This window comes from Oncorhynchus gorbuscha, unplaced genomic scaffold (genome assembly GCF_021184085.1).
Source record: "Oncorhynchus gorbuscha isolate QuinsamMale2020 ecotype Even-year unplaced genomic scaffold, OgorEven_v1.0 Un_scaffold_510, whole genome shotgun sequence".
In the NCBI taxonomy this organism is placed as follows: domain Eukaryota; kingdom Metazoa; phylum Chordata; class Actinopteri; order Salmoniformes; family Salmonidae; genus Oncorhynchus; species Oncorhynchus gorbuscha.
The window spans coordinates 217,018-230,825 of NW_025745342.1; the positions used below are offsets into that span (position 1 = coordinate 217,018).

At 49.8% G+C, this 13,808-nt stretch overlaps 1 protein-coding gene across 1 annotated transcript in view; it reads right to left on the reverse strand.

Moving 5' to 3' along the window:
- The window catches only part of LOC124018427 (breast cancer anti-estrogen resistance protein 3 homolog), a 35,863-nt gene extending 28,792 nt beyond the window's left edge, over positions 1-7,071 (reverse strand). The window contains exons 1-5 of the mRNA XM_046333735.1: positions 7,022-7,071; positions 5,675-5,766; positions 2,935-3,052; positions 2,603-2,661; positions 892-1,037 (exon numbers count right to left, since the gene is read on the reverse strand). Of these exons, the coding sequence (XP_046189691.1) occupies positions 892-1,037; positions 2,603-2,661; positions 2,935-3,052; positions 5,675-5,764 (413 nt within the window). The 5' untranslated portion in view covers positions 5,765-5,766; positions 7,022-7,071. The remainder of the gene's footprint in view (positions 1-891; positions 1,038-2,602; positions 2,662-2,934; positions 3,053-5,674; positions 5,767-7,021) is intronic.
- Positions 7,072-13,808: the final 6,737 nt, after the last annotated feature.

Consider the following 13,808-nt stretch of genomic DNA (forward strand, 5'->3'; position numbering starts at 1 on the left):
CCTCTCACACACACCCTTCAACCCTCTCACACACCCTCAAACACACACACCCTCCACACACACACATCCTCCAACCCCCCAACCCTCTCACACACACACCCTTTAATGATAAACCACACAACCTCAACCCTCTCACACACCCTCCAACCTCTCACACACACCCTCCAACTCTCTCACTCACACCCTCCAACCCTCTCACACACACCCTCCAACCCTCTCACACACACCCTCCAACCCTCACTCACACCCTCCAACCCATCCACAACCCCCAACCCTCTCACACACACACCCTCACACACACCCTCTGACCCTCTCACACACACATCCTCCAACCCCCAACACCTCACACACACACCCTCCAACCCTCTGACCCTCACACACACACACACTCCAACACACCCACACACCTCTCACACACACCTCCAACCACACCAACCCTCTCACACACACACACACCCTCCAACCATCTGACCCTCTCACACACACATCCTCCAACCCCCAACCCTCTCACACACACACCCTCCAATCCTCTCACACACATCCTCCAACCGTCACACACACACACCCTCCAACCCTCAGACACACACACCCTCCAACCCTCACACACATCCTCCAACCGCCACACACACACCCTCCAACCCTCACACACATCCTCCAACCCTCACACACACACACCCTCCAACCCTCACACACACCCTCCAACCCTCACACACATCCTCCAACCTTCACACACACACACCCTCCAACCCTCACACACACCCTCCAACCTCACACACACCCTCCAACCCTCACACACACCCTCCAAACCTCACACACACCCTCCAACCCTCACACACACCCTCCAACCCTCCCAGTCTTTTGATATGAAAGTGTATATTCCTAGTTTTGTACCTGCGTTTCCTTGTCTGCTCGGGGGCGAGTCCTGGGCTGAGCCCCTCCTCCAGTGGGTGGAGCTGTGAACAGGAGGCGGAGGCTGTGACCTTGCGTCGAAGGCGGGGCAGAACACTCTGACGGAACAGATCCTTCCTGGGTTTCACCTTTAGAGCAGAACAGAACAAATGAACGGAGAGCCATCGGAGAGACCAAGCAGACAATATGAGCAACCTGATCCAGGGCTTCTGGTCACTTCTATTGGCTGGGAAGATTTCTATTCATCTTCTAGAGATTCTACTGATTGAGGAAGTAGATTCATTCTTCCTCATCCCGTTAGCCCAATTCTGTTTTGCCCCCTTCTCCCTGAAGTGTGCACTTGTTCACTCTCCTCGCCAATACAATGCAATGAGGGGGAGTGAACATGTGCACACTTCAGGGAGAAGGGGGCAAAACAGAATTGGGCTAACGGGATGAGGAAGAATGAATACAAATACACACTTGGGGGAGAAGGATAGAACCAGTCTGGGTTGTATGTTCTATATTCTGTTTTATGTTCTACATTCTATATTCTGTTCTACATTCTATGTTCTATATTCTATATTCTGTGTTCTATATTCTACATTCTATATTCTGTGTTCTATATTCTATATTCTGTGTTCTATATTCTGTGTTCTATATTCTATGTTCTATATTCTATATATTCTGTGTTCTATATTCTATATTCTGTGTTCTATATTCTATGTTCTGTGTTCTATATTCTGTGTTCTATATTCTATATTCTGTGTTCTATATTCTGTGTTCTATATTCTATATTCTGTGTTCTATATTCTGTGTTCTATATTCTATATTCTGTGTTCTATATTATATATTCTGTGTTCTATATTCTGTGTTCTATATTCTATGTTCTATATTCTACATTCTGTGTTCTATATTCTGTATTCTATATTCTACATTCTGTGTTCTATATTCTATATTCTGTGTTCTATATTCTTTATTCTGTGTTCTATATTCTATATTCTGTGTTCTATATTCTGTGTTATATATTCTATGTTCTATATTCTACATTCTGTATTCTATATTCTATATTCTGTGTTCTATATTCTACATTCTCTGTTCTATATTCTATATTCTGTGTTCTATATTCTACATTCTCTGTTCTATATTCTATATTCTGTGTTCTATATTCTGTGTTCTATATTCTATGTTCTATATTCTATATTCTGTGTTCTGTGTTCTATATTCTGTGTTCTATATTCTATATTCTGTGTTCTATATTCTATATTCTGTGTTCTATATTCTATGTTCTATATTCTATATTCTGTGTTCTATATTCTATATTCTGTGTTCTATATTCTATATTCTGTGTTCTATATTCTATATTCTGTGTTCTATATTCTATATTCTGTGTTCTATATTCTACATTCTGTGTTCTATATTCTATATTCTGTGTTCTATATTCTATATTCTACATTCTGTGTTTTATATTCTGTGTTCTATATTCTATATTCTGTGTTCTATATTCTGTGTTCTATATTCTATGTTCTATATTCTGTGTTCTATATTCTATGTTCTATATTCTATATTCTGTGTTCTATATACTATATTCTGTGTTCTATATTCTATATTCTGTGTTATATATTCTATGTTCTATATTCTGTGTTCTATATTCTGTGTTCTATATTCTATATTCTGTGTTCTATATTCTGTGTTCTATATTCTATATTCTCACCAGGTCCAGAGACGATCCCAGAGAATACTTCCTGCTCACCCTCAGCTCCTCCACCATACCTGAGACAGGACAACACAGGGCACAGGTTAGACGAGTGTGAGTGTGGGTTCATGTTCATGTGTATACGTGTGTGTGTGTGGGGGGGTCTAGTGTCTCTCTGTGTCGCAGCAGATGAGACAGTATGTGTGTGTGTGTGTGTGTGTGTGTGTGTGTGTGTGTGTGTGTGTGTGTGTGTGTGTGTGTGTGTGTGTGTGTGTGTGTGTGTGTGTGTGTGTGTGTGTGTGTGTGTGTGTGTGTGTGTGTGTGTGTGTGTGTGTGTGTGTGTGTGTTACCAGAGTGTGGGTCTAGTGTCTGTCTGTGACGCAGCAGCTGAGACAGTATAGTGTCTCTGTGACTGGGATCATCTACTCCTGCCTCCTTCAGATCTACATCACATACATACAGCAAACCCTGGAGAGAGAGAGATGGAGGGAGAGAGATGGAGGGAGAGAGAGAGAGGGAGAGAGATAGATGGAGGGCGAGAGATGGAGAGAGATGGAGGGAGAGGGACAGGTTGGGGTGAGAGAGGAGGAAGAGGGGAGAGGGAGAGATATGGAGATGGAGAGAGAGTGAGAGAGAGAGTAAAGCCCCTTGAATTGAATTGAGAGAAAGTTTGGGGTGAGAGAGGAGGAGGGGAGAGGGAGAGATATGGAGATGGAGAGAGAGACAGGTTGGGGTGAGAGAGGAGGAGGGGAGAGGGAGAGATATGGAGATGGAGAGAGAGTGAGAGAGAGAGTAAAGCCCCTTGAATTGAATTGAGAGAAAGTTTGGGGTGAGAGAGGAGGAGGGGAGAGGGAGAGATATGGAGATGGAGAGAGAGAGAGAGAGAGAGAGAGAGAGAGAGAGAGAGAGAGAGAGAGAGAGAGAGAGAGAGAGAGAGAGAGAGAGAGAGAGAGAGATTGGGGTGAGATGGAGAGAAATGAAGGCTGAAACTATCAGTTTAGTAAATACAGAAAGAAAAAGACAGACAGAGTCATACAGTCAGACAGTCAGGTACCTCTAGACCATAGTATTCTCTCTCCAGACAGACAGTCAGGTACCTCTAGACCATAGTATTCTCTCTCCAGACAGTCAGGTACCTCTAGACCATAGTATTCTCTCTCCAGTCAGACAGACAGGTACCTCTAGACCATAGTATTCTCTCTCCAGACAGACAGTCAGGTACCTCTAGACCATAGTATTCTCTCTCCAGACAGACAGTCAGGTACCTCTAGACCATAGTATTCTCTCTCCAGACAGACAGTCAGGTACCTCTAGACCATAGTATTCTCTCTCCAGTCAGACAGTCAGACAGTCAGGTACCTCTAGACCATAGTATTCTCTCTCCAGACAGACAGTCAGGTACCTCTAGACCATAGTATTCTCTCTCCAGACAGTCAGGTACCTCTAGACCATAGTATTCTCTCTCCAGTCAGACAGACAGGTACCTCTAGACCATAGTATTCTCTCTCCAGACAGACAGTCAGGTACCTCTAGACCATAGTATTCTCTCTCCAGACAGACAGTCAGGTACCTCTAGATCATAGTATTCTCTCTCCAGTCAGACAGTCAGGTACCTCTAGACCATAGTATTCTCTCTCCAGTCAGACAGTCAGACAGTCAGGTACCTCTAGACCATAGTATTCCCTCTCCAGTCAGACAGTCAGACAGTCAGGTACCTCTAGACCATAGTATTCTCTCTCCAGTCAGTCAGGTACCTCTAGACCATAGTATTCTCTCTCCAGTCAGACAGACAGGTACCTCTAGACCATAGTATTCTCTCTCCAGTCAGACAGACAGGTACCTCTAGACCATAGTATTCTCTCTCCAGACAGACAGACAGGTACCTCTAGACCATAGTATTCTCTCTCCAGTCAGACAGTCAGGTACCTCTAGACCATAGTATTGTCTCTCCAGTCAGACAGACAGGTACCTCTAGACCATAGTATTCTCTCTCCAGACAGACAGACAGGTAGACAGACAGTCAGGTACCTCTAGACCATAGTATTCTCTCTCCAGTCAGACAGTCAGACAGTCAGGTACCTCTAGACCATAGTATTCTCTCTCCAGACAGACAGACAGACAGACAGACAGACAGACAGACAGACAGACAGACAGACAGACAGACAGACAGACAGACAGACAGACAGACAGACAGACAGACAGACAGACAGACAGTCAGGTACCTCTAGACCATAGTATTCTCTCTCCAGTCAGACAGTCAGGTACCTCTAGACCATAGTATTCTCTCTCCAGACAGTCAGGTACCTCTAGACCATAGTATTCTCTCTCCAGTCAGACAGTCAGGTACCTCTAGACCATAGTATTCTCTCTCCAGTCAGACAGACAGGTAGACAGACAGTCAGGTACCTCTAGACCATAGTATTCTCTCTCCAGTCAGACAGTCAGACAGTCAGGTACCTCTAGACCATAGTATTCTCTCTCCAGACAGACAGACAGACAGACAGACAGACAGACAGACAGACAGACAGACAGACAGACAGACAGACAGACAGACAGACAGACAGACAGACAGACAGACAGACAGACAGACAGACAGACAGACAGTCAGGTACCTCTAGACCATAGTATTCTCTCTCCAGTCAGACAGTCAGGTACCTCTAGACCATAGTATTCTCTCTCCAGTCAGACAGACAGGTAGACAGACAGTCAGGTACCTCTAGACCATAGTATTCTCTCTCCAGTCAGACAGTCAGACAGTCAGGTACCTCTAGACCATAGTATTCTCTCTCCAGTCAGACAGTCAGGTACCTCTAGACCATAGTATTCTCTCTCCAGTCAGACAGACAGGTAGACAGACAGTCAGGTACCTCTAGACCATAGTATTCTCTCTCCAGTCAGACAGTCAGACAGTCAGGTACCTCTAGACCATAGTATTCTCTCTCCAGACAGACAGACAGGTACCTCTAGACCATAGTATTCTCTCTCCAGTCAGACAGTCAGGTACCTCTAGACCATAGTATTCTCTCTCCAGTCAGACAGACAGGTACCTCTAGACCATAGTATTCTCTCTCCAGACAGACAGACAGGTACCTCTAGACCGTAGTATTCTCCCTCCAGTGACTTGGTGTACTGGGGCAGTCCTATCTGTTTCAGCCACCAGGCTATGGAGCGATTATTCATGTCTGAGAGACAGATAGAAACAGACAAGACCATATTTCACACACAGTTACACTTCACACAGTGACACACACACAGTTAAATACACAGTGACACACACACAGTTAAATACACAGTGACACACACACAGTTACACACACAGTTACACACACAGTTACACACACAGTTACACACACACACACACACAGTTAAATACACAGTTACACACACAGTTACACACACACACAGTTACACACACACACAGTCACACACACAGTCACACACACAGTTAAACACACAGTCACACACACAGTCACACACACAGTCACACACACAGTCACACACACAGTTAAACACACAGTCACACACACAGTCACACACACAGTCACACACACAGTTACACACACAGTCAAACACAGTTACACACACAGTTAAACACACAGTCACACACACAGTCACACACACAGTCACACACACAGTCACACACACAGTTACACACACAGTTAAATACACAGTTACACACACAGTTACACACACACACACACAGTTACACACACAGTCACACACACAGTCACACACACAGTCACACAACCAGTTAGACACACACAGTTACACACACAGTTACACACACACAGTTACACACACAGTCACACACACAGTCACACACACAGTCACACAACCAGTTAGACACACACAGTTACACACCAGTTACACACACACAGTTACACACACAGTCACACACACAGTCACACAACCAGTTAGACACACACAGATACACACACAGTTACACACACACAGTTACACACACAGTCACACACAGTCACACAACCAGTTAGACACACACAGTTACACACACAGTTACACACACACAGTTACACACACAGTCACACACACAGTCACACACACAGTCACACAACCAGTTACACACACACAGTTACACACACAGTTACACACACACAGTTACACACACAGTCACACACAGTCACACAACCAGTTAGACACACAGTTACACACACAGTTACACACACACAGTCACACACACAGTCACACACAGTCACACACACAGTTACACACACAGTTACACACACAGTTACACACACAGTTACACACACACAGTCACACACACAGTAACACACAGTCACACACACAGTCACACACAGTCACACACACAGTCACACACACAGTCACACACACAGTCACACACAGTCACATACAGTCACACACATCCAGTTAGACACACACAGTTCCAGTGTTTTGGCCGTGCAGACATGTTGCACCTACCTGAGATGAGCTGCTTCTGACTCTTTATGATAATCTTTACCTTTCTCTCTCTCTCACTCTCTCCTGATCTGTGAATCAGTAGCCAGCTATCCCTCAAACCAGTAGTGCTGCTTCCTCAGCCAATCAGACCCCACGATGGACCCGGGGGGGCTCCATAAATCAGCCAGTCCCCACTTAGGAATCTGTATCTCGAGTCAGGGGGCGGCACAAACGAGTTGGGACAGGATTCTAACATTCTGAGGGAAGAGACAGAGTGAAAACGAGAAGGGAGGGAGGGAGGGAGAAGAGTGAAAACGAGAATGGAGGGAGGGAGGGAGAGTGAAAATGAGAAGGGAGGGAGGGAGGGAGACAGAGTGAAAACGAGAAGGGAGGGAGGGAGGCAGAGTGAAAATGAGAAGGGAGGGAGGGAGACAGAGTGAAAATGAGAAGGGAGGGAGGGAGACAGAGTGAAAACGAGAAGGGAGGGAGGGAGGGAGACAGAGTGAAAACGAGAAGGGAGGGAGGGAGACAGAGTGAAAACGAGAAGGGAGGGAGGGAGACAGACTGAAAATGAGAAGGGAGGGAGGGAGACAGAGTGAAAACGAGAAGGGAGGGAGGGAGGAGACAGAGTGAAAATGAGAAGGCAGGGAGGGAGACAGAGTGAAAATGAGAAGGGAGGGAGGGAGACAGAGTGAAAACGAGAAGGGAGGGAGGGAGGGAGACAGAGTGAAAACGAGAAGGGAGGGAGGGAGACAGAGTGAAAACGAGAAGGGAGGGAGGGAGACAGACTGAAAATGAGAAGGGAGGGGGGAGACAGAGTGAAAACGAGAAGGGAGGGAGGGAGACAGAGTGAAAACGAGAAGGGAGGGAGGGAGACAGAGTGAAAACGAGAAGGGAGGGAGGGAGACAGAGTGAAAACGAGAAGGGAGGGAGGGAGGAGACAGAGTGAAAATGAGAATGGAGGGAGGGAGGGAGAGTGAAAATGAGAAGGGAGGGAGGGAGGGAGACAGAGTGAAAACGAGAAGGGAGGGAGGGAGACAGAGTGAAAACGAGAAGGGAGGGAGGGAGACAGAGTGAAAATGAGAAGGGAGGGAGGGAGGGAGACAGAGTGAAAACGAGAAGGGAGGGAGGGAGACAGAGTGAAAATGAGAAGGGAGGGAGGGAGAGAGAGTGAAAACGAGAAGGGAGGGAGGAGACAGAGTGAAAATGAGAAGGGAGGGGGGAGACAGAGTGAAAACGAGAAGGGAGGGAGGGAGACAGAGTGAAAACGAGAAGGGAGGGAGGGAGACAGAGTGAAAACGAGAAGGGAGGGAGGGAGACAGAGTGAAAACGAGAAGGGAGGGAGGGAGGAGACAGAGTGAAAATGAGAATGGAGGGAGGGAGGGAGAGTGAAAATGAGAAGGGAGGGAGGGAGGGAGAAGAGTGAAAACGAGAAGGGAGGGAGGGAGGGAGACAGAGTGAAAACGAGAAGGGAGGGAGGGAGGGAGACAGAGTGAAAACGAGAAGGGAGGGAGGGAGGGAGATAGACTGAAAATGAGAAGGGAGGGGGGAGACAGAGTGAAAACGAGAAGGGAGGGAGGGGGAGACAGACTGAAAATGAGAAGGGAGGGGGAGACAGAGTGAAAACGAGAAGGGAGGGAGGGAGAAAGGGAGGGAGGGAGACAGAGTGAAAACGAGAAGGGAGGGAGGGAGACAGAGTGAAAACGAGAAGGGAGGGAGGGAGGGAGGGAGGGAGGGAGGGGGAGACAGAGTGAAAACGAGAAGGGGGAGGGGAGGAGACAAAGTGAAAATGACAAGGGAGGGGGGAGACAGAGTGAAAACGAGAAGGGAGGGAGGGAGAGAGACAGAGTGAAAACGAGAAGGGAGGGAGGGAGGGAGACAGAGTGAAATGAGAAGGGAGGAAGGGAGGGAGACAGAGTGAAAACGAGAAGGGAGGGAGGGAGAGAGGGAGGGAGGGAGACAGAGTGAAAATGAGAAGGGAGGGAGGGATAGACGGAGGGAGGGAGACAGAGTGAAAATGAGAAGGGAGGGAGACAGAGTGAAAACGAGAAGGGAGGGAGGGAAAGAGGGAGGGAGGGAGACAGAGTGAAAACGAGGAGGGAGGGAGGGAGGATGCAGAGTGAAAAAGTGAAGGGAGGGAGGGAGGCAGAGTGAAAAGGAGAAGGGAGGGAGGGAGAGTGAAAATGAGAAGGGAGGGAGGGAGGAGACTGAGTGAAAATGAGAAGGGATGGAGGGAGGAGACAGAGTGAAAACGAGAGGGAGGGGGAGACAGAGGGAGGGAGGGAGACAGAGTGAAAACGAGAAGGGAGGGAGGGGGAGACAGAGTGAAAACGAGAAGGGAGGGAGGGAGACAGAGTGAAAACGAGAAGGGAGGGAGGGAGGAGACAGAGTGAAAATGAGAATGGAGGGAGGGAGGGAGAGTGAAAATGAGAAGGGAGGGAGGGAGGAGAGAAGAGTGAAAACGAGAAGGGAGGGAGGGAGGGAGACAGAGTGAAAACGAGAAGGGAGGGAGGGAGGGAGACAGAGTGAAAACGAGAAGGGAGGGAGGGAGGGAGATAGACTGAAAATGAGAAGGGAGGGGGGAGACAGAGTGAAAACGAGAAGGGAGGGAGGGGGGAGACAGACTGAAAATGAGAAGGGAGGGGGGAGACAGAGTGAAAACGAGAAGGGAGGGAGGGAGAAAGGGAGGGAGGGAGACAGAGTGAAAACGAGAAGGGAGGGAGGGAGACAGAGTGAAAACGAGAAGGGAGGGAGGGAGGGAGGGAGGGAGGGAGGGAGGGAGGGAGGGAGGGGGAGACAGAGTGAAAACGAGAAGGGGGAGGGGAGGAGACAAAGTGAAAATGACAAGGGAGGGGGAGACAGAGTGAAAACGAGAAGGGAGGGAGGGAGAGAGACAGAGTGAAAACGAGAAGGGAGGGAGGGAGGGAGACAGAGTGAAATGAGAAGGGAGGAAGGGAGGGAGACAGAGTGAAAATGAGAAGGGAGGGAGGGGGAGGGAGGGAGGGAGACAGAGTGAAAATGAGAAGGGAGGGAGGGATAGACGGAGGGAGGGAGACAGAGTGAAAATGAGAAGGGAGGGAGACAGAGTGAAAACGAGAAGGGAGGGAGGGAAAGAGGGAGGGAGGGAGACAGAGTGAAAACGAGGAGGGAGGGAGGGAGGATGCAGAGTGAAAAAGTGAAGGGAGGGAGGGAGGCAGAGTGAAAAGGAGAAGGGAGGGAGGGAGAGTGAAAATGAGAAGGGAGGGAGGGAGGAGACTGAGTGAAAATGAGAAGGGATGGAGGGAGGAGACAGAGTGAAAACGAGAAGGGAGGGAGGGAGACAGAGTGAAAATGAGAAGGGAGGGAGGGAGACAGAGTGAAAATGAGAAGGGAGGGAGGGAGACAGAGTGAAAACGAGAAGGGAGGGAGGGAGGGAGACAGAGTGAAAACGAGAAGGGAGGGAGGGAGACAGAGTGAAAACGAGAAGGGAGGGAGGGAGACAGACTGAAAATGAGAAGGGAGGGGGAGACAGAGTGAAAACGAGAAGGGAGGGAGGGAGACAGAGTGAAAACGAGAAGGGAGGGAGGGAGACAGAGTGAAAACGAGAAGGGAGGGAGGGAGACAGAGTGAAAACGAGAAGGGAGGGAGGGAGGAGACAGAGTGAAAATGAGAATGGAGGGAGGGAGGGAGAGTGAAAATGAGAAGGGAGGGAGGGAGGGAGACAGAGTGAAAACGAGAAGGGAGGGAGGGAGACAGAGTGAAAACGAGAAGGGAGGGAGGGAGACAGAGTGAAAACGAGAAGGGAGGGAGGGAGGGAGACAGAGTGAAAATGAGAAGGGAGGGAGGGAGGGAGGGAGACAGAGTGAAAATGAGAAGGGAGGGAGGGAGGGAGACAGAGTGAAAACGAGAAGGAGGGAGGGAGACAGAGTGAAAATGAGAAGGGAGGGAGGGAGACAGAGTGAAAATGAGAAGGGAGGGAGGGAGACAGAGTGAAAACGAGAAGGGAGGGAGGGAGGGAGACAGAGTGAAAACGAGAAGGGAGGGAGGGAGACAGAGTGAAAACGAGAAGGAGGGAGGGAGGGAGACAGACTGAAAATGAGAAGGGAGGGAGGGAGACAGAGTGAAAACGAGAAGGGAGGGAGGGAGACAGAGTGAAAACGAGAAGGGAGGGAGGGAGAAGAGTGAAAACGAGAAGGGAGGGAGGAGACAGAGTGAAAACGAGAAGGGAGGGAGGGAGACAGAGTGAAAACGAGAAGGGAGGGAGGGAGACAGAGTGAAAACGAGAAGGGAGGGAGGGAGGAGACAGAGTGAGAGTGAAAATGAGAATGGAGGGAGGGAGGGAGAGTGAAAATGAGAAGGAGGGAGGGAGGGAGACAGAGTGAAAACGAGAAGGGAGGGAGGGAGACAGAGTGAAAACGAGAAGGGAGGGAGGGAGACAGAGTGAAAATGAGAAGGGAGGGAGGGAGGGAGACAGAGTGAAAACGAGAAGGGAGGGAGGGAGACAGAGTGAAAATGAGAAGGGAGGGAGGAGAGAGAGTGAAAACGAGAAGGGAGGGAGGAGACAGAGTGAAAATGAGAAGGGAGGGGGAGACAGAGTGAAAACGAGAAGGGAGGGAGGGAGACAGAGTGAAAACGAGAAGGGAGGGAGGGAGACAGAGTGAAAACGAGAAGGGAGGGAGGAGACAGAGTGAAAACGAGAAGGGAGGGAGGGAGGAGACAGAGTGAAAATGAGAATGGAGGGAGGGAGGGAGAGTGAAAATGAGAAGGGAGGGAGGGAGGGAGAAGAGTGAAAACGAGAAGGGAGGGAGGGAGGGAGACAGAGTGAAAACGAGAAGGGAGGGAGGGAGGGAGACAGAGTGAAAACGAGAAGGGAGGGAGGGAGGGAGATAGACTGAAAATGAGAAGGGAGGGGGAGACAGAGTGAAAACGAGAAGGGAGGGAGGGGGAGACAGACTGAAAATGAGAAGGGAGGGGGGAGACAGAGTGAAAACGAGAAGGGAGGGAGGGAGAAAGGGAGGGAGGGAGACAGAGTGAAAACGAGAAGGGAGGGAGGGAGACAGAGTGAAAACGAGAAGGGAGGGAGGGAGGGAGGGAGGGAGGGAGGGAGGGAGGGAGGGGGGAGACAGAGTGAAAACGAGAAGGGGGAGGGGAGGAGACAAAGTGAAAATGACAAGGGAGGGGGAGACAGAGTGAAAACGAGAAGGGAGGGGGAGGAGAGAGACAGAGTGAAAACGAGAAGGGAGGGAGGGAGGGAGACAGAGTGAAATGAGAAGGGAGGAAGGGAGGGAGACAGAGTGAAAACGAGAAGGGAGGGAGGGGGAGGGAGGGAGGGAGACAGAGTGAAAATGAGAAGGGAGGGAGGGGGAGGGAGGGAGACAGAGTGAAAATGAGAAGGGAGGGAGACAGAGTGAAAACGAGAAGGGAGGGAGGGAAAGAGGGAGGGAGGGAGACAGAGTGAAAATGAAACGAGGAGGGAGGGAGGGAGGATGCAGAGTGAAAATGAGTGAAGGGAGGGAGGGAGGCAGAGTGAAAAGGAGAAGGGAGGGAGGGAGGAGAGTGGAGAAGGGAGGGAGGAGACAGAGTGAAAGGGAGGAGGGAGGGAGGAGACAGACTGAAAATGAAAAGGGAGGGAGGGAGACAGAGTGAAAACGAGAAGGGAGGGAGGGAGACAGAGTGAAAACGAGAAGGGAGGGAGGGAGACAGAGTGAAAACGAGAAGGGAGGGAGGGAGACAGAGTGAAAACGAGAAGGGAGGGAGGGAGACAGAGTGAAAGGAGAAGGGAGGGAGGGAGACAGAGTGAAAACGAGAAGGGAGGGAGGGAGGAGACAGAGTGAAAATGAGAATGGAGGGAGGGAGGGAGAGGAAAATGAGAAGGGAGGGAGGGAGGGAGACAGAGTGAAAACGAGAAGGAGGGAGGGAGACAGAGTGAAAACGAGAAGGGAGGGAGGGAGACAGAGTGAAAATGAGAAGGGAGGGAGGGAGGGAGACAGAGTGAAAATGAGAAGGGAGGGAGGGAGACAGAGTGAAAATGAGAAGGGAGGGAGGGAGAGACAGAGTGAAAACGAGAAGGGAGGGAGGAGACAGAGTGAAAATGAGAAGGGAGACAGAGTGAAAACGAGAAGGGAGGGAGGGAGACAGAGTGAAAACGAGAAGGGAGGGAGGGAGACAGAGTGAAAACGAGAAGGGAGGGAGGGAGACAGAGTGAAAACGAGAAGGGAGGGAGGGAGGAGACAGAGTGAAAATGAGAATGGAGGGAGGGAGGGAGAGTGAAAATGAGAAGGGAGGGAGGGAGGGAGAAGAGTGAAAACGAGAAGGAGGGAGGGAGGGAGACAGAGTGAAAACGAGAGGGAGGGAGGGAGGAGGAGAAGGGAGGGAGGGAGGGAGACAGACTGAAAATGAGAAGGGAGGGGGAGACAGAGTGAAAACGAGAAGGGAGGGAGGGGGAGACAGACTGAAAATGAGAAGGGAGGGGGAGACAGAGTGAAAACGAGAAGGGAGGGAGGGAGAAAGGGAGGGAGGGAGACAGAGTGAAAACGAGAAGGGAGGGAGAGACAGAGTGAAAACGAGAAGGGAGGGAGAGGGAGGGAGGGAGGGAGGGAGGGAGGGAGGGAGGGAGGGGGAGACAGAGTGAAAACGAGAAGGGGGAGGGGAGGAGACAAAGTGAAAATGAGGGAGGGGGAGACAGAGTGAAAACGAGAAGGGAGGGAGGGGAGAGAGACAGAGTGAAAACGAGAAGGGAGGGAGGGAGGGAGACAGAGTGAAATGAGAAAGGGAGGGAGGGAGGGAGACAGAGTGAAAACGAGAAGGGAGGGAGGGAGCAGAGAAAATG